This window comes from Sinohyriopsis cumingii, chromosome 5 (assembly GCF_028554795.1).
Source record: "Sinohyriopsis cumingii isolate HCF-2022 chromosome 5, ASM2855479v2, whole genome shotgun sequence".
Lineage (NCBI taxonomy): Eukaryota > Metazoa > Mollusca > Bivalvia > Unionida > Unionidae > Sinohyriopsis > Sinohyriopsis cumingii.
The window spans coordinates 106,430,906-106,456,055 of record NC_142965.1 but is presented as its reverse complement, the minus strand read 5'-3'; the positions used below and the strand labels follow the sequence as shown (position 1 = coordinate 106,456,055).

Genomic DNA, 25,150 nt, shown 5'->3' with positions numbered 1-25,150 from the left:
AACATTGATTTGTATTTCGAAATACGTAATATTTCACCAATTTTTTATTTGGGCATGCATCATCTGTCAAAAAAGCCATCATATTTTACCGATACTTTTAACCTCTTTCTTCCTTGCTAAATTTTTATCGATTTTCTTATTTCAGAGTGAGTGAGATATTTCCACGTCCTAGTGATGAAGTCAAACAGGGCTGAAAATGTTATCTTCATAAAATACAGTTTGTAGTCTGTAAAACGGCATCGTTTCTAAAACACCATAGTATGTCTTTTTATGTATGAAATCATCACTAGCCCTGTTTGTGCTCTAACATTTTTTCTTCAAGACCACATGTGTTGAGCATACTTTTATAACATTGAAATTGTAGGCATTATCAACTGATACTGGCATTATTATTTTATATTAGAAGCCATAAATTAATCATATCAGTTCTATGAAAACTATTGAATACAATAAGTCGATTTTTGCCTTTATGCATGCTTTGAGTCTAAACATGAAATCAAATTCATATCTCAAGTTACTAAGCTATAAATATTTTCATTATTATCGTGGTATTGTCGTCACTGAAGAAGATTTGTTTTGAAGTAGTTGATGCCAAAATCTATATTGCAGAATGTGTCAGAATGGTTTTTTTTTTTTTTTTTTTTTTTTGCTTTTATTTTACTTTTTACTATCATTATTTTGAAGTTGTCTTATCCCCAAACGAACTGGATGATATTTATATTGTGATTAATAGTATTAATTGATTACTGCGTTTCCAGCATCATTTATATTCTAGTTTCCCATGGTATCATAATGGTCCGGTAATGGTCCTGTATACGGATGATATGAACTTGCGAGAGAGTGACAGGTGTAAGGTGACGTTGTTTGCATTTGCAAAATGCACGTTGAAGAGAATACTTGCATATCTATATTTTACTTTATTTTAATTTCGTGAGCTGTGCCTGAAACTTATTTGGATACTGTACTTGGGCAAGATGTATATAATTTGAGCACACTGATATCCTGCTCGCCATGTGCTTAAAATATCAGCCTGAATTTAGTCTAAAGTACCCTATCTTTAGCTGTTATTAAAATTGGAAAAACGATTTTTGACAGACTAGGAAATACCAGTTTATAAAATATATAACGTGTAAAAACGTTATCGGCTCTATTTTTATAATTTGCCTCTGAAATCCGTGAAGTGAAACTCACCATGCAGAGCTAAGAGTTTATTTCCTAGGTACATTTCTAACATAAATAGCCCGCATAACCAGTGAGGAAAACAAAGGAAAATCTTTCTCTTTAAAAATCTGCAAAATACAAAATAGTAGAGAGTTACCAAGTGCAGAGGAGGCAGTATTAGAGATACCTACACTGACATACAATTAGCGGAACAACTGCTCTCACACAACTGTCAATGCATTACATTCCGCTATTAAAAGAAGATAAAAGTTATGTGAGACCTCGTAAATGAAGGTTTTCATTATTGGTCTGTTCTAGTCACATTATTGACCATATTATGCCGAAGAAATAAAAGCTCGGAGCCTTTCACAGGAACACAATTAGGCAGGTTGTGATTAACATAGCTCCTTGGTGTTTTATGCATAGGCTGTGGCAAATGTTACAGACCGTTTGAAGGCAATGGACAATATGACGTATCCTGAAATTACGAATAAAAAGACACTTACCAATATTGTATTAGGCCAAGAATACCAAACAGTCAAGCCATTCAGCCCGAGTGAGTGAGTGAAATCTGTTTTAGTGGACACGTTAATTCTGTCGACCTTTTTATACAGAACACACGTAAAGGTCTAACAGCTATTGAGATTTAACTAAAGACAGACAAATAAACAGACAGATAAAAATATAGATATATATTAGACTGAGCTTTCCCCGTCATTGATTTATTTTTTAAATTGTATTCTTTGGCTTCTTAAAGCCCTAATCATCCGAGAACAAACTCAGTCAAGGTTGGTAAGTATTTTATATAGGTGTGTAGACAGGCAAAGAGAAATTAGTTAGAGATGTAGTTGTATACAAGCTGATGTTTGGACTTGTCGATAATTCAATACTTGAACAACCAAACCGAGAGAAATTGTAAATTTGCGCTAAAGTATGTGTAATTATCTTCAAGTTAGGCCCCAATACATCTTTAATATTTCGAGAATTGTGTTCATTATGTAAAGAAAGGTGGTCACTTGTAAATTATAGATAGCCGTATTACTCGTATTGCGAAGACGAAGATCTTGAATGTAGTATTCAGGACACACGGTGCTAATGGTATGGAAAAATGGGAACCAGCCTGGAAATGGGTGACAAAATAGAGGATATATGGTTAGGCTGACCAGGATTAGTTAATAATGTAAGATATGGTGTAGGAAAAATAATATTTTAAGAGATTATCCTAGTTGTAAGTGAAAATAAAATAGAGACATTGTTTTATTGATGTAATTGCAGTCCTTTAATAGTCTTGAGTTTGGAACACTCATTACTAAAATTAGCGCCTGACTCTTTGACGCGGAATTGAAAGCACATGTTTCAAACACATGCAGCTCAAATCCATTCCTCAACACATAAGCTAATATCCAGGTTTCATCTATACTGATAAATATAGGTTTCATCGTGAGCACTCAAAATTTTTAAGTTATTGAATTTTTAATATCCTGTTGTTTGCATAGGTTTACTATGGGAACTGAATTAGTATCGTGAGTCCTATATTCAAGGTTCTTATTACTCCAGTTGGATGGTTACTGAGCCGGTGTGTTGTTTAGTTACTAAGGCACGGAATACGTACGGATCTCCTGTACTCACAGTCCAGTCCGTATCCACCATATTTCGATTGGGCCTTAACTGGACATCATCACAGCTAATCAATTGTAAAACGTGTTTTATTTTTATCCAGCTCAGATATTTTGTCCTCATTTCCAACGTGCCTTGTCATGCCTCTATGTTCTAGAATTTCACCCCGAATTTATTCGCTCGAATACCGGTGCTATTGCTTAAAAAAATTAATGCCATCAAAATTGGACAAATTAAGTGGATTGGTGAAGACTGGATGTTGTGAGACGAAGAGAAACGTTCTTAATGTTTCTGAAAGGAATTATCTGAGGATATAGTTTATGACATACCTCGATAAAATCCAAGGGACTTGACAACACTTTAGGGACAGATAATTTAATGGTGGGGGGGATGAGGCGGGAAAGTTGGGGGGAGGGGGTTTTTAGAAATAAAAGATCAATTCATTTAATCAAAATATAAAAATACTGACTTAACATCAATAATATCCAGATTCCAAAGTACGTCGCAGCCCCCACCTCAAAGGAAATGAAAATAATTAAAAACTGGGTGATCCCTTATACGTCACCGCTAAAACTGTTATTACACGCTAAATGTACTAGTAAAATCTACAAAGACCCGGATGCAGGTACCTCTGTAAGTACACATTAAATACATATATATATTCGTGGCAAAGCATGAACACCCAACCACCCACCAGTAACACGCAATCAGGGAGCTCCATCCTAATAGAAAACGTTGTTTGATGGGAATTTTACACTCACCCACTCCCCAAGTTGCGGGGCTGTACGGGCGGTTGCTACGCCACTGATCTAATATTCAAGGTGTCAACATAGGTTGTAGGTAAATGATTGATGTTCTGCTTTTTAACCCGGTACAATTGACCACGTTTCTCACTTGAGAATGTGTGCTGTTGGAATTCGCTTATAAATGAGAAGAGTTCGCTACAGCAAAAACAGTTGAGAGAACTGTTGCACGATAAATCGGCAAGTAATGTGTAGTGTCCAATATGATATTCGTATATAGTATGTATAGGTGTTAGAAGAAGGAATGCTTATAGCCTGCATACATGATTATAAGGCACACAACATGCATGCGTACACAAGATTTTTCAGGCATATCACTCTGCATGTTTTTTTTTTGTTTTTTTTTGTTTTGTTTTTTTTTTTTTTTGTTTTTAAAGTGTATTCATAATAAGGTGGTTGAAGTAATGGAGGATGATAGCAGTAGCAGTTGTGTTTGAAGTAAATAAGTTCCTCGTAGTATGTGTTAGAACTTTCAGGAAAAACACTGCCCTCGTATATTTCAGATGGACGAAGAGTGGGAACTATACTACTGGCCCAATTTGCCTGGGCGCGGAGAATTCGTGCGACTAGTGTTTGAGGAAGCAGGTGTCAAGTTCAAGGACATGCGAGATACGGTTGGGGCGGGAGGGATAACAAGGCTTATTCTCCAAGGAGAGTTGGGAGGGTTCCCGGTGCTTGCACCCCCGGTTATCAAGAAAGGTAACAATAAATAAATAAATAAATAGGTGTAGTTGTCCAATCAGGATCTTGACAGTGTCCATAAATCTACCCGTTATTTTCATCTTCATGCGATGGCACTATTTTTTAATATATCAATGAATACAGATTGCTACGTGCTTTAAGTCTTTAAATCTTTGACAGCTATATTTCTACGGACTGGTTGATTGAAACAGAAAGAATTAATTGACTACCGTCTTTTTATTGCAAAAATAAATCGGTGTTATTTTCAAACTGTTTTTTTTTATATCTAATGTACATGTACAAGGAAATAAATAATTCAGAACTCTATATATTTATGGACATTGCGTATATTTAACTTGAACGCACTTTTTACGTAAATTTGACAGCTCTGGTGTCCTATTGGTTAGAGCGTCCGCCTCGGATGCAGGAGGTCGCGGGTTCGAACCACGGCCAAGTCATACCAAAGACTTGTAAAAATGGTACTAGCAACTGCCTCGCTAAGCGTTTAGAGGTTGGTGTTAGGACTAATGGACCTGGTGTCGGAATAATGTGACTGGGTGGTACATGATGCCACATGTATGCGGCATGATGCCCCAGTGCTAGACACCACCATAAACTGTCACACTGCAGACATCGTGGACATGACTGAAAAATTGTGTAAGCTACGTTGCAAATCCAAATCACACACACGTATACACACACACACACACACACACACACACACACACACACACACACACAAGTAAATTTACCAAAAAGACCAAAACAAATCATTAAGGTTGGTATTTTGCGCCAGTATTCGTAAAACCTACAAAGGGTTGAAGAAACAAGAAAAATAATTTTTATGGTGAGTGTACCTTATTGTAAGACTGAATTAAGAAAAGCTTGGTTATTGAACTTATATTCGTTCAGGAGGATGGGAATACGAGAATTGAAATATGCCCAAAAATGTTTCTTGCATGTTATACAATTTTATATCAACAGATAAACGGCTTCATCATGTTATACAATTTTATATCAACAGATAAACGGCTTCATCATGTTATACAATTTTATATCAACAGATAAACGGCTTCATCATGTTATACAATTTTATATCAACAGATAAACGGCTTCATGTTATATTAGTTACGTTACCATATTTATCAGATGTTAAGTCGAGTCAAATTGTAAATAGCAACGATTATAATTTGCCGTAGCATATTACGCCTGCAGATTAGGGTCTATGTAGTACTCTCTACTGATTATTCCTAACAAAGTTCACAAACCCAGATCTGGCGGCGAATTATGAGACAACAGATCTGGTTCTGTGTATTTTGCAGTTCGACTCGCGTCATACGTGAGTACATATGGTTGGTTAGATGAGATGTAGTAAGTGGACCTATTGTTTTTTTTTTACTCGTTGCAGGTAACTTTCAGATGTGCCAGACACCCGCTATATGCCGCTACCTGGGGAAGGAGTTCGGTCTCTACCCGGAAAATCCAGTGGATGAGGCACACGCGGATCAAGTCAATCTAACCATTCACGACTATATTGCTGAGGGTAAGATATATTACCAAACAAGTGGAAGATTTCGTGGAAAAAAAAGGAAATTAAGTCACTATTTATTTATTTATTTATTTATTTATATTTATTTATTTATTTAGGCCGCCTCGCTTTTCACGGGATGAATCATACGGCTTCTTATTATACCCAAAAGGAAGAAACAAAGCCCTACATTGAACGGTTTGTCAAGGACAGGTTGCCTCGTTTCCTCAAGTACTTTGAGACGACTCTTATGGCGAATAAGGGAGGAAAAGGGTAAAGGAGAGAGAGAGAGAGAGGGGGGTTGGGTTGGATTTTTAACGTAAGTAGTAAGGGGGGTCACCTTACGTACAATGGGAATTAGCATTAAAATACACCCTGGGTCACTTTACGTACAATGGAAATTTAACATGGAGAAAAATCGTATAGCACTTTACGTACAAGGGGAATTAACATGGGAATAAATTGTGGGTCATTCTACGTACAAGGGGAATTGAACATGGGAATTTTTTTTTTAAATTTTTTTTTAAAAAAAGGGTAGGCAATTGAAAAGTCATTCTCTTTTCGAGAAATATGGGGGCCCTGAAAAGGGCCTTTGGGTTTCTTCTAACACTTCCACTTCTTCAACCATCTTCTCACTTTTGTCACTATTCCTGTCTTCTTTTTCTCCTTTTCGGGCATCCAGTCAGGATGACCTAGAGCTCTAAACTTTTCCTGAACTTTTATCCAATTCTGATTCAACCTCTCAAACTCTGCCTGTTTCTTTTTGTTTTCCACATCTTTTCTTTCTTCCCTCCATTTCTCTTTAATCTTCTCTACTTCTTCCTCCATTACTTTTCTCATCAGATCTTCCCCTTTCTTCACCTTTTCCAATCCCCATTTTACATTTCTCCACTCTGTCCAGTACAATATTTTTTCTAGGAAGCACCGGACTTTGATGACATTATCCAGTGCTTCCTTCAAACTTCCCACTCTGAAGTAAGGTGGGTTAATGAAGCCTCTTGACTTACTGACTTCTTCTTCAATCATCCCTGCTATGATATCTCTTGCTGTCTTTAGGCCTTGAACTTGACTCGTTACAAAGTCTTTCATATCTCCATGCCTCCATTCCTCTTCTATTCTTCCTAAAACATATTCTACATCCATTATCCAGAAATAGATGTCTCTCAATACATTAAATAGAACTGATACTTGAGTCATTTTGTCTCAGTTATTCCTTAGAATGGTTCCAACATCAAACTTTGTGGGTTCTTATACTTAAAGCGCGTACGTGAAGGAAAACATTCCCCTGAAACATAAAATTGATCTTACCTAGATCATGACCAAACAACGCGCGGACGTGAAGGAAAACATCCCCCACTTTTCTCATTTCATATAATAAAACCCTAACTATACTCTCCCCATACGCTAAGAAACAATGAAGAAACTACTATTCACACTAACTTTACTTGAGCAGTTACAAACACAAACACAAACACTCGCACTATGAATAAAGAGTTAGTGTTTATATTCACACTACTCTACCTACACACATTGGCAAATTAATAGTTATTTCTTTTCTTGAGTATTGGGTAGCCCTGAAAAGGGCTGTTTTTTTAACTCCAGATGCACCTATCTAATGGTTGCACCTTCGTGGTCTGGCGCCACACACGCATCTTCTTCCCCAGTCTCCTTTCACCTTTCTTCTTGGGAGTGCAGAGGCAGGATATGTGGCTTCAGAATCCCAATTTTCGGTTTCTGGGATTCTGAAATTTCTTCTTCTCTCCTTTTCCTCCTCCTCCTCCTCCTCTTCTTTGTTTCTTCTCTCCTCCTCTTCTTTTCTTCTTCTTTCCTCCTCCTCCTCTTTCATTCTTGCTTCTTCGACAATGGCCTCCGCGGCCAGTTCATTTAGTATGCGCCTGGCATATTCCAGGTGCATCTGGAGTTCTAACAGTTTCACAATTCTGGTGTTCATTCTTCTGGTGGTGTTGATCAATCAACAAGGGTAGCTAGTCTGCCGAGCGAGTTTCAATTTATACTGAAAGCGCGGACGTGATGGAAAACATCTCCCTAAAAAACATAAAATTGATCTTACCTAGATCATGACCAAAAAACAACAACGCGCGGACCTAAAAGAAACACTCACTCATTTTTTATGCTACCCAGCACTATTTTAAATTTTTTTATAAATTATTTCAATAGACTATTTACATACGCAAAGCAATCCAATCTAACCCCAAATATACACCTCAAACACCAAAAAAGACATCATTTTAATCTACTATCCATACCAACTTACTTAAGCACTTACAAACACAAACACACAAACACATACCCTCACATTTTTTAAAAAAGAGTTAGTGTTTATATTCACACTACTCTACCTACACACATTGGCAAATCAATCGTTATTTCTTTTCTAGAGTATTGGGGTAGCCCTGAAAAGGGCTGTTTTTTTTTTTGTTTGCTATGGCATTCTTTTTTAGTTTCTAAGAATGCGATGTCCTCTGAGGATAGACTTTCTGGCGATAGGTCTGCTTCTTCGGAAAGAGAAGAAGAACTCTTTGGTGTCGATACGACAATCGACAAAGCCTCTGTCAGCTTCAGGTTGCTGCTGCTGCTGCTGTTGTTGTTGTTGTTGTTGCTGCTGTTGCTGCTGTCTCTGAAGTCTGTATTTCTCTGTCCATTCTTCTTTTTCCCTGTTCATTTCTTCTCTGAAGAGCTCTTCTATCAGGTCTTCAGTGACTTTTAACATTCTCACATTCTCTATTTCTTCTGGCTTCGGTATCAGACTGTGTCTGACCCTATGCAAATTCACGTAGGCTTCGTTGAGCTTAGCTAGTTTGGAACACATCTTCTTAGGAGGATGAGTCGACAATGGATGGTTAGACTGGAAACAACCCCGGTTCTTAAAGTCAAAGCGCGGACGTGAAGGAAAACATCCCCCACACGGTTTTCGAGCCGCAACGTTCAGTGAGTGTTATGAGAGGGATAGTAAGAAATGAAAGAGCATCAATCCAACATTCTTATAGCTAAACAAAAGACAAAGGCATTTTTTTCAAAACACAACATTTTTTTTATTCAAAAATCACTTAACACTAAACAAAAACTCTAACATTTTTAACAATAATCCAACATGATAACATCAAACAATTGTTTCAAATTACAAACATTTTTTCTCAATTGACAATCTACTTTAAACAGGGCTGACAACGTTGTGAATGAAATTGTGATTTCCACTGTTGGAAATCATTAGGCCATTGATGGACTCTACGTTTCCTAGCTTGAGACAAAAGATAAGCATAATGGTCACAAAACCATCGATCTACTTTCACATCGTTTCTAGCAGAAGAACGAGGATCAAAATGAGTCACTAAATGTTCTAAGGAATAACCTAGGCTGCGATGATGCAGAAAATACACACAGTACTGTCCACACAACAAGGAATCTGTGCCTTGTAATTTCACATTATTGAATCGGGTGGTTTGAGCATTTCTTCTCATAAAGTCAATGATATCGTCTTCCAAAGGGGGCAATCCGTACGAATCGAAATATTCCACACATCCTTCTTGAGGAAAGTAGACGGCTACCCAGTGGGTTCCTGGGAGATGACTGTCGTCCGTGTTGATCACGTAAGCTTGATGGTCTTTAGGTTTGCGATGAGGGAGTTCATCTTTAGCACAGACGACAGGATTCCAAGAAGCCGTATACGAACTGTGGCTCAAAAGGTAATAAAGTTCCCAGGTATCCATTGATTTGTGTGTGCTTTTTTTCTTCTTCTTCACAGGTAATAATAAGTTGTCAATTCGATTCTGACTTTTTGCTTGAAAATGTCTGACGAATAAACGGTTATTCGTTCTGTTTCCTCACTCTGATTCAGGAGAGCTTCGATACGATGGATCTCTTGAGTGGTTAATGGTGGACAAGAATGTTCACGCAAGTCTTTATACCACTGGTGCAACACGTCTTTGTTCGAGATGAGACTCCAAGCTTCGTCCAGATACTCGTTCAATTTTTCTTCTTGACTTAACATTAGGCATTTATCGTGTTGAATTTGACTGGGATGATCGTTTTGACATCCATAACAATTTTTCTTGATCAATTCCGTCATTTTTTCGACCAAGTGTTTGGCAAAACAGGAGACTAAATGGGCTTCTTGTTCTGGCCATCTCGACTTCATCATGACAACTTCTTCGTCTTTGTCTTGAGATTCTTCTCCTTCCACGGTCTCCTCACATTTCATGTCCAAAGTTTCTCCACTAGGTAAAGAGGGATAACAGTCTTCCATGGCTTCTAATAATCTAGAATGACTTCTCTCAAACTGTTGATTTCTATGGTATTATCGAATTCTGCATACAGGATGACGTTCATTGTCGCTGGTAGTTCTTTTGCAAACTGAAGTTCCACACGAATCTGGCCGGATTTTATAGGGTGGAAATGTCCCTCGTCGCTGCCTTGGTCTGGAGTGAAATCAAAAGCCCACAAAGCATAGCCTCCTGCATAATCCTCGTACTCAATGCCGTGACTGGTGTTGGTTCCTAACTGGCCGGTGGCTTCGTACAGGGACAAGTACGATCTCAAGTAATTCATCTTCTTGTCACTAAAGTCAGGTTCGAAAGGTCGGGTACACAAGGTCTTGCCATCGCGACTGACTTCGATTTTCTTCACGTTGAAGTGTTGAAAGTTGAAAGGATTTTCAGCGAAGGCTCCGTTGAAGGCTGAATTCGAGACCATACCAAGGATTAAACGCTTGGGTAACTGTCCTTGAAACAGATGATCTTCGATCATAGAATGCTGTCCCTTGGGAATGGTGAACGTTTTCACTTCCACACGCCGTATGGGATACTTGGCGGTCGTTCTGCTCAACGTTTGACTGATTTCGTTACCCACTTTAGGTAACACTTCCACGCGTCGTACGTAGAGTTTGGCCTCTTCGATTTTGCTTTTAGGAGCCTTAGCAGGATCAGCCAGCAAATGGAAAGCGGTACTGCTGAGATTCAGTCTCAAGCGGACATTCACCCCGTTCAGCAAATATTTCTCTTGCAACCACATGTCCAAATGCAAACGATCCATCAGTTCTAAACTCCTCTTCTCTAAGATTTTGCTTTCTCTTGCCTCAAAGCCGGAATTGGATGAATCTATTGCCTCGAACTTGCCCGCTTCGTCAGGTACCCACAGCACACAGGCATTGAGATGAGTATCCTTGGCATCTATTCCGTACGTCAAAAGATTTTCCAGGTAGGCACGGTAAGGGTAAGTATCCATGCTGCTGCTGACTAGTTTGTTATTCAAGTACAAATCCACTGAGCTGAACAAGGAATGCATGAAATTGTTGACGGGAGCTATATTCTCAGTGTCTTCTACTGCACCATCATCCTTATCTAGAACTTGGACTTTCAAGTACAAGTAACGGCTATTCAGATCGATGTAATCTTCGGGCTGTCCTTTGATTTCAAACTCGATGGGAGCGGAATCGGTCAATGAGGAGACGGGATGAAATTCCACCCATTGGGATTCTTGCATGGTCATCATGGTGGGGGGCATGGCAAACAGATCCAGTTCCGTCTTGGAAGAAGCGCAAGACTCTCGGTGCATCATTTGGTTCTGTTCTTTCTCAATAATCGAAAACGTCTAAGTCTCGAACGGTTCTTCTTTTCTTGGCCTTTCTCGCTTGAAGTCTGGTGAAAGGGTGTTTTCTTCGTCGTCGTCTCTTTCTGCCTTGTCCTTGCTGAATGCCTGACTCGGTAGCGTGCAGGGCATTTATAGGTGTGTCTCGTCGGCTTAAAATGTCTTTACCCGTTTGCAGCAAGACATTTTTGCCTGCCCTCATAAAGGCTTCTTTAGGGTTTTGTTTGTCGATGATCACATTTTGGAGAAATTCTTTGCCTTGCGTCAGTGCCGCATCTTTCAAGGCGTGCAATCCGCGTGTCACCATCGGTTTCAACACCTGGGCCACCGAACCAAAGGCCGATTTCAGCATATCTCCTAAACCGTGTCCTCGCTGTCGTGCAACCCCTCGGTACACTGGATACATGACTTACTTACGAATCGTGAGAAAACCGTTGTCGAAAATGGAGTTTCACCGTGACTTTTCCTTTGGTGAATGGAATATTTTGTCCCAGATCTCCTTTTATAGTAATGTTGACCGTGTCCAAATACGACTTGCTGACCGGCAAATAGTGAGGATGGACAAATTCGCGGTGGACGTGGTAAGTGTTTCCACCTTCCTCGTCAGCGTTCGTGGCAGAATCCACTTTGAAAGGAATGACACGCAGTAACGGTACGGAGGTGTGTCCCACCACGTTGTACTCCACCACATCGGAATACACAAAGATCAAATTCAGTCCTTGGTTCAGTTCTACCGGGGTACGAAAATACTGGGCAAAAGTTTCGTTGTCGTAAATGACTGGTAATTCGTTTTTTTCTTTTTCTACTTTCTTCCTCATCTCCATGTCTCCGCCCAACATGTCAAACAATTCAGGACAAAATACAATGGACATGATTTTACTCCGCTCAAATTTCATCAAGAAGCGACGAGCTACTTTGTGGTACTCCATGGTGACACTTTTGTTCCTGACAATCTCAAAAGCTTTCCCAAACACGCCATTAAACCTGGAGGCTATGGCGCTGACCAAATGATGACCACTAAAATAATAGCCTGTGAGAATGGACAAGTGGTAGGTCCACTTTTGAGTGTTTTCATTATAGGTTCTCTTGTCAGGTATGGTTCTCTTATTCAATTCCTGTTGCAATGGCTCGTCATGAACTTCCACATCAAATTTATTTTGATTGGGAAGGACATTGAGGACTTGGGTCGGGTGAATCATTTCTACTAAAGCCACTTCCCAATGGGCTTCGTGATCTAAGGGGATGGCTTGAGGTAATTTGGCCGTGTAACAGCACAACGTGTTGTTGGGAAACACCTCCATGGAACTGTCACTGGGTAAGGTTAAGTAAAATTGGTTTTCGTGACTCATAATTCCAGAGTTCTGTGGCTGTCCGAGGGGATATTACTGGACGTCAGAGGCGTGTCTCCGCCCAAAATGGGGTTCTGGTTGTGGTTGTTGTTGGAGTGGTGACTGACACTGGCACTGGACACAAGGTTCCCGTTCGAGGAGAATTTCAGGGATGGATTGGGAAGCAGGTAACAGATGCAACTGCTCAATAAAATGGTCCACAATTGTTTGTCTCCTTGTTGCAAACTCAAAATGGCAATGGCTGCCCCGATGACACAATACACCACGAAGATTTGGCAGAAAAAGACGATTCGCGTTTTAGGCACACGTTCTCCACACCACACCCACAAGGGTTGTTTTTGTAAATCTTGCACAGAAGAACTAGGTGAAGGAGGAGTGGTCGACGTAGCTGCGTCTGCTGTGTGAAAGGGCATGATGGTCACTTCTTTTTATAGTCGATGACTTGCGAAGCGTCGATCCAAGAATCAAAACTGGGTGGATATCCTTTCCAACGTACTTTGACTTCTTTGACACGTCGTTTGCCCACTTTACGGGTTCTGCGTTCGAGAATGCTTTCGATGTCGTACACGTCGTCTTCTTTTTTGGTGACACGTTGTAACTCGGGCAAATAAAACGTTCCTTTGAGCACTTCTCCGTTCATGTCTTCCAATTTATAGACGGCAGGATGACGGCCATGCACTCGTCCAGTGACGCGAAACAATTATGTCGTCCAGTTAGGTAAGTAACCTTTGTCGAAAGTGCGTTTGGTTTTGCCAATGCGTACCCAATCTCCTACGGTCAACTCTCCACTTTTCTTGGGGACAGCCCTCGTCGGGGACGTACCAAACAGGCGCTCAAACACCAGCACTTCGTTGTCGGGAGTCACGTCTTGCGGGGCACGTCCGATGCTTCGATGGTAAGATTGGTTGTACGCTTGCACCAGGTGCTGTAAGATGTCGATGTACTTCAGAGTGTGGTGATGCGTAAAATATTTCCACATGCGTTCTTTCAAAGTGCGTTGAAAACGTTCCACGATGCTGGCTTTGGTTTCAGGATTCTCGGTGGTAAAAAAATGAATGTCACGTTTCTTTAATTCTTTTTGGAAAGCTTGGTTTAGAAATTCGGTGCCTTTGTCCGTTTGCCATCGAAGAGGGTGACGACCGCTTTGTTTCAACACCCGTTGCAGGGCTCGCACTAACTCGCTGCTCGATTTGGAAGTCAAGGGCACGACCCAGGCAAATTTGGTAAAGACGTCGATGACACAAAACAAATATTTGTAGCCACGATTGTAGCTGGCCAAATGAGAAACATCGGCTAAATCGGCTTGCCATTGATGATCGATGCCTTCCACTCGGGTGCGACTTCTGGCAAACTTGCGTCGAATGGGTTTGTGTAAAGTGTAGGTAGCTTGTTCTTGTAACCATCGTTGCACTTGAGGTAAACGGAGACTTTTCAGTCGCGTTTTGGCAGCACGATACAATTTTTGAACTCCTGCGTAACCTGCAGGATGCGAGGGATCGTAGTAAATGCTGGCTAAGACTTTTTCCATTTTTTTTTTTGTGTTTGTGTGTTAATAAGGCACCCACTCTTGGAGGATGCTACTCTTTTTCTCTTGGGATATTTTCTTGGATTGCAATGCTTTGCGTGTGCGACCGGCAATAGGTGTTGAAGAGGAGGATGTCTGAGCGGGGAATATCGGTTCTTGTTTCACTTCTGTCTTCACTTTCTTTTTCTCTTGTGATGAAGAAGGGGTGGCCATCATCTTTTTGATCCATCCAATTCTGGAGGTAGGTGGTGTTGTTAACTTGCGTACTTTTTCTGGAGGAGTTTGAAACCCTTCTTCTTCTTTTCCTTTTTCTGTCTTGGTCACTGGTACTGCTGGTACTGGTACTGGTGATGGTGCTGGACTTTTCATCAAGGTCTTAAAATCTTTCAGAGTGGGTAGAGCTGTTTCGTCTAAAGCTTTCTGGTGAAAGAGTTGCAGTCGTTGCAAGAGTTGACCGTACTTTTGCGATTTTTCTGTTTCGGACAAATCTTTTCGATCCATCAAGGACTGCAATTCGTGTTGTAACTGGGACATCTCGCTCAAATTGGGATTGGGAGGTAAATGCGGGGTGCGTTGTTCTTGCCACCGATGATATTCCATCCATCGTTTGTAAGGCACTAAAGCTAGTTTTCGTCCTTCCATTGGGTTGTCAGGGGTCGATTCTGAGATCTTGGGACTTCCGAGGGCCTTTTTATCTTGCTCCCACCAGTCCTCTCAACATGGTTCCCAAGACTCCTTTCAGTATGGGGCCTAACAAGAGAGGCAAAATACCTCCACGTTGCACTAACATCTTCTTTTTTTGACGAATGGGAATTTTCTTTTGAACCATTTGGCGAAGAACGTGACGATGTTTGCCTAAGCATTGTTTCTGGTGTTTGGACAAAGGGATCGTGCCTTTGAAGACGTTCAAACAACATTCGCACACGGTATCGATGACCTCTTTGGAGGCCGTTTGAATGAGTTTTTTTCGTAGGGGTGGAGAAGCTTTGGACAGGACAGATAACATGTCCCCATGTTTGGCTAAACGTGGTGGCAGTCCTTTCCTTTTCTTTCCTTGGGGTTTTCTGGAGGGTGACATCTTTGAGTCTTCAGGAGCACCAGAAAAACACTGATACCCTACTCGGTCACAGGCCTTTTTTATACTGGAACGCGTCGCCACTGATTGTCTTTACGTCGTATCAGTTTGAGGACAGGCATGACACGTCGTGCAGGGGTACGTAACGGACTAAATCGAGCCAGTTCTTGCTTGGACAAATCCAGTAAACTTTGTAACATGCCCGATCTTTCTTGGACTTTGATTTTGGGAGAAGGTACTTTGTGAGCAGCAGCCACTGCCACTAAATTGGAGGGTCCTGCCACTGGGGAAGTTCTTTTGGGGGTCATCAACGGAGAAGTTCTTGGTGTGATCAACGTCTCCAAGTACTCTTCAGTTCTGGGTGTCATTAACGGAGAAGTGGATAAACGTGAGGCTGCCGGAGACGCAGTCACCGCTGTGGCAGGTCGTGGTTTGCGAGTGTAAGGTTGCGTCCTGGCCGAAGTGCCTCTCTTGCGACTAGTTTTCTTCTGTGGACTTTTCTTTTTCTGGGGACTTTTTCTCTGTTTCTTTTTCTGAGGGCTTCTTTCCTTTTTCCGGGGTGGTGTCTGGTCAGAGGAGGGTCCCGCCACTGGAGAAGTTCTTCTTGGGGACCTGGTCTTTTTCTTCTTCTTGGGGCTTCGTTGGACTTTTTTCTTGGGGATAACTTTGGGGGCATTAGGATCTCATCTTAAGAGAGAGCGAATGATGACCCCTCCTAAGTACCGCTCCCTCCAGGTTTCAAAATGATTTGTTTTTTTGTTTGAGTGTCGATGCGGCGATCGGCCAGTTGGACCAAAGCGACTTTGTTTCGATCGAAAAAGCGTTTGGTTTGATGAGGAATCTGAATGATTCCTTGGAGTATTTGACGTGCCGTCACCGTGAACCATCGTAAGACTTCTTTGAGACTAGCTTCTAAGACACGGGCTCGTGTTTGTGGATTTTTTTCTCGACTGATGCCATACAAGGCACGAATCAATTTGACGGGAAGATGCGACTGAAGGGACGTCATGTTCACACTGTGTGAGACAGACGAAAAAGGGTCTGAGGTTTTTATAGATTTTTTTATGGGGAGTGAAATGAAGTCGAGGACGGAGACGTGTACAGGACAGGCCCTCCGTCTTGGCACCAGTGGTGAAACAAGTGGGTACGAAATCGCAAATCCTCGGGACTCGTAGGTTTCAAATCGACGAGTAAATAGGCGTGTGGCGTTTGAGTGGCATCGTCGTACGCCTGAGTCAGCCAAGGCGTTCCTAACTGTTTGGCTAAGACTTGCACTTGCGATTTATCTCGTGGGCTTTTAAACAAGACCACGTAATGCGCATTGAGACTGATGGTGCGATGGGCTTTACTTTGTTGAAACAAATTTTGGGTGATGTAAACGACACTGGCATTACGGTGATGCCCTTTGCGCGTGAACCACAGTTTAATTTCTTCTTCGTCTTCTCCTAACATGTCGTCGAAAATGACCAAATGGGTTTGACGAGAGTCAGAGACGATGCCGTCGTCTTCTTTAGGAATGCCTTCCACAAACACGATGGAATCGCCTTGACTTTCTCGCAAGAGGCTGTACGCCGATTGCCACTCTTTGTAACACCACACGATCCGCTGAGGTGGTCGATCGATCAAATGATGTTTATGTTCGATCAAACATTTGACGAATTCGGTTTTGCCTGAACCGCTAGGTCCAGCAATGAGCATGTTAAAGGGATGGCGAAGATACAAAGCCTCCCAACTGGCACGATCTAAGTGTTCGTCGATGACTTTGACAGTAGAGGAAGAGGGAGCAGAGACAGCAGAGGTAGCCATTGTGTGAGAAATGTCACTTGTGACACGAAAACAAACAAGACAAGAGTTTATATACTTTTTCAGAACACGTTTATTGAATGTTTTTTTTTTTTCAAACATGAGTACGAAAGACAAAAATACATAAAAGCCAAAGGCTTAAGTACAAGAATAAAAGGCACATGATAACCATTAACGTGGAATAAAAACAAGTGTCTGTACAACAACATGTTTTGGGTAATGTTCTAACCAGTTCTATAGTAGGGGGTAAGGTCACACAAGTGTCCTCCCGAAAGGGTCTTTCAGGCCTGTCCACGACAGTCCTGTCCTGGGTGACGGGTTCTTCTGGCACCGTCACTAACACGGGTTGAAAAGTAACTTTTTTCCTTGAACAACTCTCGTGCATACTGGGCGACTTCTTGGGTCCAAGCCTCAAAACCCCATTCTTTCCAGGCACGGACATCTGTCCAATGGGGATGTAAGTCACAAGCTACACACACATCGTCATACACGTCTTGGGTAGCTAAAAGTTGACGAATCTTTTTTTCCTGTTGAGGTCGAGAAGTATCCAGATGAAAACGCAAGGCTTTGAGCAAAAGGAGTTTTTCGTGACCATTTAAGGCCATTGAGGTGGTAAGTACTGATCGTAAAGAGTCCACAAAGAATCGGCTGGTAAACGAAATCCCAGAAAACAAGTCACTAAGGCACACACCACTTGTCGACCCAAATTGAATGGATACAGTTCTTGTAATAATCGATGGTAATGATCCACGGTTTGAATATGGTCATTGAGTTCCTTCCACGGAATCTGTTCAATGACATGTGACATAAGTCGTGGCATGGCAGCCTGTTTTTATATTCTCTTTTTTTCGGATGCAATACACGTACTTTCTAGCCAGAGATCTTCGTTCTCCAGTAGGGAATTTAAATGTTACATACTGTAACCGAAACGTCAGAGTTCGTTTAGAAGTTTCGTCTTCCGCTAAGCAGATTCCACGTAACAAATGTTGGTAATCCTTTAACTCGTCTTCCTCAATACGTTGCAGTAAGTGAATGTCGAAGTAACCAAAATTATGAACATGTACATCATTGGCGACCTCAAAGTTTTGAACAATGTCTGACCACTGAAACAATTTCTGACGAATCAGTTTTCTTATACCATTCAGGTACCAGTGGTTAAAGATCTGATGACGTAACGGATGCAATTGTTCTTTACGTTTGACTTGTATTTTCACCAGCTCTCGGTAAATCCTTTCTCTCAACTCCTCAGGCAAGCCCAAAATGTTCTCTTGTAAAGTATCCATAAGTATATACACTGTTTTTGGAATCGTTGGGTGGTGGCCAATAGCCTCGTTTAACTTTGTGCCTAATGTAATATCCACTCATAATCAGTCTTCTTGTACTTTGGAACAGAGCATAATTTAAAAACGGATGAATCACTTTGAGTTTGCGTTTCACTTGTATTTTGATCAGTTCTCGGTAAATGTGTTCTCTCAACTCTACAGGCAAAGCACGAATGTTCTCTAGCAAAGTATCCATGAATAGGTCATACTAAATCCTCTTTGGTCTGACACAAGAAATGTACTGTTTGCAAAAACATGGTTTTACTTCAGTGTCGAATTTAAATCGTTTAGTCACTATTTTGCACGTTACAATTCGTTCAGAAGTTTCCTCTTTCACCAAGTTGACATTGTGCTCAAGATGTTGGTAATTCGTTAACTCTTCCTCTGGAATTCGATGCAGTAAGTTTACAATGATGTAGATAGAATCGTCCATAACAAACCAATCCTTTTTAAAACTAGAGGATCGTTCATCAGTGTCTGTCCGATGGAACACTTTCAATTGAATCAATCCTTGTATAGCCTTCAGGTACCAGTGGTTCAAACACCGGTGACGTAACGGATGCAATTGTTCTTTACGTTTCACTTGTATTTTGACCAGCTCTCGGTAAATGCGTTCTCTCAACTCCACAGGCAAAGCACGAATGTTCTCTTGTAAAGTATCCATGAACAGATTATGGTAAGAAGTTACTTCAATGTCTCGGTCCCACTAAGGGTAAGTAATGACAATTCGGTGACCATCGAGCATGTTCAACGTAGGCCGAATCTTGCGGTTCCCAGTGGTGAAGTGACACACCGCAACTGAAGCACTTGACTTTATCTCCTTCGCCCAAGTAGAAAAATCCGGCTCTGGCTAATTCTTCGGGGGTCGGTCCTCCCAGATACTTTGGCCATTTTCCTTTGAACGATTGAAGACGATTTTCAAAGTCGCAGTATTCCGACAAACGCACAGGAAACGAATATTCGTCTTTCACAGGTTCGTTTCGATGAGGGTTGAGTGACATGGGCAGGAGTTTGCTCAGGGCTGGATGACATCCGTAGAGGGGTAGACGTGAAGGTGAACATTCCCCTTTAAAACGAAACCCAGTAAAGTGTCCAAGAGGACGAGCGGCATCACTTTCGCATCCCTCAGGTTTGACACGCACAGCATCACTTTCCATGATAGGGGTAGGGACACTAAAGTTCCCATGATGCTTTACGGCATCGCTAAGGTCACAACGTACAGCATCGTACCCATCGCAAGGCTCACAATCGCATTCCACTTCCGAAGCCTCACACTTGAATTGTGCCTTTCTAAACAACTTGTTCTGTGTTTCTCTGAAAGTATTCATCTTGTTCGCTCGGTCTTGGTAGTCACAATGAGCTACTGATCTTGCCTAGGGTTCCTTTTTATATACAGACCAATACCGACGTGACCGTACGGCAACGTAAAGTGATTGGGAAGTCTCACTCGCTTCTGGTACACGATTTGATAGACTTTTTCCAAGGGTCGACTGACGATGTGGTGAGTGGGTAAACGTACAATCTTGTTCGGTTGATAGGTGGTCACTTTAAAGTTTCCATCCTCTCCCGATTGTAAGGCTTCTTTCAATACCCCAAAATTGACCACTCGACTGGTACGATAATTCAGAGTCAGTCCTTTCACTTTGCACGTCGTGTTCACTTCTCCTTGTTTGTCACGGTATTAGTAGCCGTAATTTTTGGGACCGCCACTGACGAAACTTAGAATCTTGTCGTCGGGATGCTCGTCTGTCCAGGCTCCTAAACGGTCTCCTTCGATGTTAGGGTGATGTTGAATCGGGTGATGGATGTAAATGCAACTGTCCGTGTCAAAGTACAGGACGCGTTCTTCTAACAGTTCTAAAGCTTCGTACAATTTTAAGCGAGCATGGGCTGTCACGTAAGCCGCAATGATGACATTTCCAAAAGGGTCGTCTTGTACAAAGTCCAGATCTTCTTCGTAATTGACCAAGATCAAATTCTCTCGAACGACGTCCACGTGTTTCATGTATTTGGTTTTGTCGTGAATCATCTGGAAGTAGCGGGAAGGTTCTGTCAAATATTCCGTCTTGGGTAAACACGGTCGTTGTGCCATTTTAACCCACAAGCAATTTAACATTACTTTGGCAAACGATCGCCTGCCTTCGTTTTTCTCGATGTGGTCTAAAGAGATGCCTTCTTGTTCGTAGTATTTCTCTTTGAATTGTATTTGGTATTCGGGAGTGTGACACCAGGACGGATAGCCGCTGGCTTCTTGTTTCAGTTTCAAAAAGGCATCCACGTAGTCAGCGAAAATGCCTTTCTGACTGGGATCACCCTTGTGGTATTGTTGTGTCTTGGGAAAGGGCAAATTTTGTACACTTCTAACAGTTGGTATCCCATGTCCAGAGCTTTGAACAATTCTACGCTGACCCAGGTTCCCGTCAAGGCACGTTCTTCCTGGGTGTGCTGACAAGGCTGGTCTTGGTTGCACGTTTCGGCACAAGTACGGCACAAGGGAAACATCAGTTTGCCTTGACAATGGTGAGGTAAGACGGGATGGTATAGGTTCGTGGGAGGCAAAACTTTACACTTGATCAAGCCTTCATATTGTCGAATGTTTTTCAGGTCGATGTGTTCCATCAGCAATTGCGGGTGCCCTACAGGTAAGCGACAATATTTGCACACGTAGGGATACAGCGAACACACGTCCAAGTATTTGATTTCTTCTCCTTTCTCTTCGTCGGCTTGGTACAGCAAACAGGTGGCATTGGTCCTTCCTCCGTACAAACTATCCCTCGGGTTCAGCGGGTCCATGAACTGGTAACTTTCCACGAGGCGTTTAAACTCGGGATCGGTTTTCATACGGTGATCGTACTCGTGTTCCCACATTTCCACCACTTGGTATCCTTCCTGTTCCAACTTTAGGCGCCGCTGACAAGTGTCCTGGTACAAATCTTCCATGGTTCGTTGTAAAAACTGATTTTTAGTGTCACGGTCAGGGTAGCAGACGGGACATCCGTGAAATAAGCAACCGTTAAACTCGTACACGAAAGAGTGCTGATTTACGGGCCAACAGTGAGAATTAGCCTAATAACAAGAAGAAGACCAATGCGGTGCCATTTATGTTAATGAATACATTAACATAAACCCAAAGGCCCTTTTCAGGGCCCCCCATATTTCTCGAAAAGAGAATGACTTTTCAATTGCGTACCCTTTTTTAAAAAAAATTTAAAAAAAAAAAATAAATCCCATGTTCAATTCCCCTTGTACGTAAAATGACCCACAATTTATTCCCATGTTAATTCCCCTTGTACGTAAAGTGCTATACGATTTTTCTCCATGTTAAATTTCCATTGTACGTAAAGTGACCCAGGGTGTATTTTAATGCTAATTCCCATTGTACGTAAGGTGACCCCCCTTACTACTAACGTAGCTTTAACAATTTTTCAGTGATATTGCTACAATGTTCGTTTTTATTCATAGGCAGGCGTGGAGTTATTGGGTCATCATCGAAAGTCAGATACTAATTATTATTGTACTCACAAACTTGGGAAATGGACCTACCATTGTGTACTAATATAACAGACCTAAAAAATAAATCAGATTAAAAAAAACGATAGATTTATGCAAAATACACAGATTTATGGATTTTTCCCAGATGTGGAAAACATTGTTTAAACCCGGATTAAAGTCGCATACATACAGTAACCACATATTTTGATAAGAGCTAATTGAACCGTGCCAACTTTTAAAAAAATAACTGTAACGCGTATTTACGGCGGCACCAGCAGCAATGTTAACAATGCAAATTTTAGACATAGATAGTTATAGCATCCAAAGTTTCAGTTTTATACAACAACCGATGTTTAAAATATATTAACATAAGGGGGGGGGACGGTAGGCTCATATAATGTTTTAATCTTAAAACCCCAATGCCTCCGTCATTAATAAACTTCAGCATTCTTTCAATCTAGCTAATGTTTGGAAGGAAGGAAATATTTTGTTAGAAAAGCTATCTGACATCTGACTTCAACCGTTATTTGAAAAAATCAAGATGTTCGGTTTAAATGACGTTCAAATATTCAGTTGAGAATTAAGAGGTACCACCAGGGCAGCAGACATGATTTGTGAGCCCTTGTAAAAATGATCCAGTTGGCTGCAATGAATTACAAATTGTGATGGCGGTGGGCCCTGACCGTTGTGGGGCCCCGGAAGTTTGTTCTAGGTGTCCTACCCTGTCCGCGGCCCTGGGTCCCACCCCTAATTCAGTCAATGAATTCGCTTGTAATTATGTTCTTTTTCGGGAGTGCACCAAAAGTAATGATGTAATACATTCGACAAATTCCCGTAGTGTCTAATCTAATAGTAACAACTTTCGCACGTGGCGCACAATGAAGATATACAAGCTCGCTTATGTTAAGCGGGTCTGAGACGAAAACACATGTATTAGATAAAAATAAGCCTCGGGTGATTATTGGTGATCAGATGGGGAGTTGGAATGCTTTGATGTGCGAACTTTGGGTGAAGACAGTCCAACATAGTGTGGTGTTGACTTCTTATGTTTGCAACGGTGACGTGATCAAATATTGTATTCTGTCTTTCGGCTGAAATCGTTGAAACCTCGAATATCGCCGAACAAAACTGGATTGATTCCGACAGATATAAAAAATGACCGGGTTTCGCAGTTCGAGGGATAAGTTATATTGATCACAAAAATATGATGAAACGTCGATATTATCTGGTTTTAATGGAACCCAACGAAGATGATACCAGTTTCTTACAATATTTAGTATTATTCAGATGATTTGGCAGATACGACAATTTGCACGTAACGGTGGCATTAGGGTTTTAAAAGGTGGAATTTCTAACTGTGCCACGTTATTATTCATAAGAACTATATGTTAGTAATACATGCAACATATATTAATTTTCTTATTCTTTCAGTTTCCTGTTCGGGGACAAGTTAACCTATGTAGACCTTGCTCTCTTGCACGTGTTGCGAGCGACAGAGGCCCAATTTCCCGAATCGTGGCTAGGAGCAGATTACATCCCGGCATTGAAAGACTTTAAAGAGAGACTGTCTGCTCGACCAAGACTTTCCGCTTACTTCAAGTCTGAACGCTGTCTTCCATTTGAAGGCAATAGCATGATGTAATGCAGATTTTGTCTGTCGAATACAGGTGCGCTGGTGAATCTTTACAACCCGGATAGCATTTTCTCCTTATTGCTATACCATTTTCTGCCAAATTAAGTCTTTTTTTTAAATGACATATTAGTTATATCCATTCAAAACATAGTGTATAGGATGCAAGAGCATTAACACAAGAAACATTTATAACAGAGTATTCACAGATTACCTCCGGATCAAAAGATCTGTGTGACGTTACTGGATGGTGCGTAATTAAGCGATACTGCTATGTAGGCAGCTATAATGCCTGTCTACCGCAAGAAGAAACGTCATCATATTGAATCTCGACATGGGGTTGGTTTTATCTTTCTGTATTTCATGGATGTATAATCAGTATTTCACATGAAAATAATAAAGTATTGTCATTTTTATGTTTTCTTAATTTTAATGATTTCATTGTTTTAGTAACGAGTGAAAGGGTCAGGTGCCACACGATTCTTAAGAGTGGTATCCAGGGTCTAGCGCTTAGCCTACTGTTCTATCGTTGAAGTGACATGAAAAGTTTTTCTATTGCAACTGTAAAAATATATACCAGTTGCTGTTTTATGCATTTCTTTAAGTTCTTTTAAATCGAACCTTATTTTGGTATACTTTGAAGCTAAATAAATTGACTGCACGACATTTGAAGAAGTTTAAACTAATTTATGGTTAGTGTCTATAATTCAATCAGTAGCATACAATTTTACTTTTTAAATAACCTGAACCACTTTTCGTTCACAACTGTCAAATACATAACAAATGTTCTGTTCTACATAATTTTTCATATTCCATTAAATCTGGTCATATTTTCTGTACACTACACATGTTTTAAACAGCTTTATTTGGGGGCCGTGCTCTATCATTGAGAAAAATCTTGCACGTTTTTTTTTTTTTTTTTTGGTTGTCCTCAGTAAATTTATACTAATTACTCGGTGTCATAAATGTATCTGCCTACATAATAAAATTGACCTAAGGTTATAGTATGCGATAATAGTGGGTGGCTATAAATTACACCCTTGAATATATGCAACATTTGACAACGAGTCCATGGAAGACAAGAGGAGATTGGCGACAGGTCGGTTGTTTGATCCTACCAATTATCATAATTAATTAAAACAAAACAAGGCTAGTGGTTAGAGCGTCCGCATCGGATGCGGGAGGTCGTGTGTTCGATTCCCGGCCGAGTCATACCAAAGACTTACACAAATGGTACTAATAGCTGCCTCGCTTGGCGCTCAGCATTAAGAAGTTACTGTTAGGACTGGTCGGCCTGGTGTCAGGATAATGTGACTGTGTGGGACATCATGCTACATGTCTGCGGCATGATGCCCCAGTGCTAGACATCACTATAAACTGCCACACTGCAGACATCGTAGCGATATGACTTCAAAAGTGTTAAAGCTACATTAAAATTCCAAATCACACACAAACACACACACACAACAAGGCATGACACAGAAGCCGAGGTTCTACTGGACACGTACAATGAGTTTTTCCAGACTAGTTTTTAATGTCGGCGGAATAAGTATAATTATA

General features: G+C 41.0%; 1 protein-coding gene across 4 annotated transcripts; it reads left to right on the top strand.

Moving 5' to 3' along the window:
* Positions 1-2,835: 2,835 nt before the first annotated feature.
* On the top strand, positions 2,836-24,006 carry LOC149799936 (glutathione S-transferase P 2-like). Of its 4 annotated transcripts, none has more exons than XM_089959400.1 (5): positions 2,836-2,855; positions 4,085-4,280; positions 5,671-5,805; positions 5,910-6,063; positions 23,392-24,006. In XM_089959400.1, the coding sequence occupies exons 2-5, from the start codon at positions 4,085-4,087 to the stop codon at positions 23,600-23,602; spliced, it is 696 nt and encodes a 231-aa protein (XP_089815526.1). In that variant the 5' UTR covers positions 2,836-2,855; the 3' UTR covers positions 23,603-24,006. The 4 variants fall into 4 exon arrangements, with proteins under 4 accessions (XP_089815526.1, XP_089815523.1, XP_089815525.1 ...); XM_089959397.1 differs by lacking the exon at positions 2,836-2,855 and adding an exon at positions 3,314-3,411; XM_089959399.1 differs by lacking the exon at positions 2,836-2,855 and adding an exon at positions 3,469-3,618.
* Positions 24,007-25,150: the final 1,144 nt, after the last annotated feature.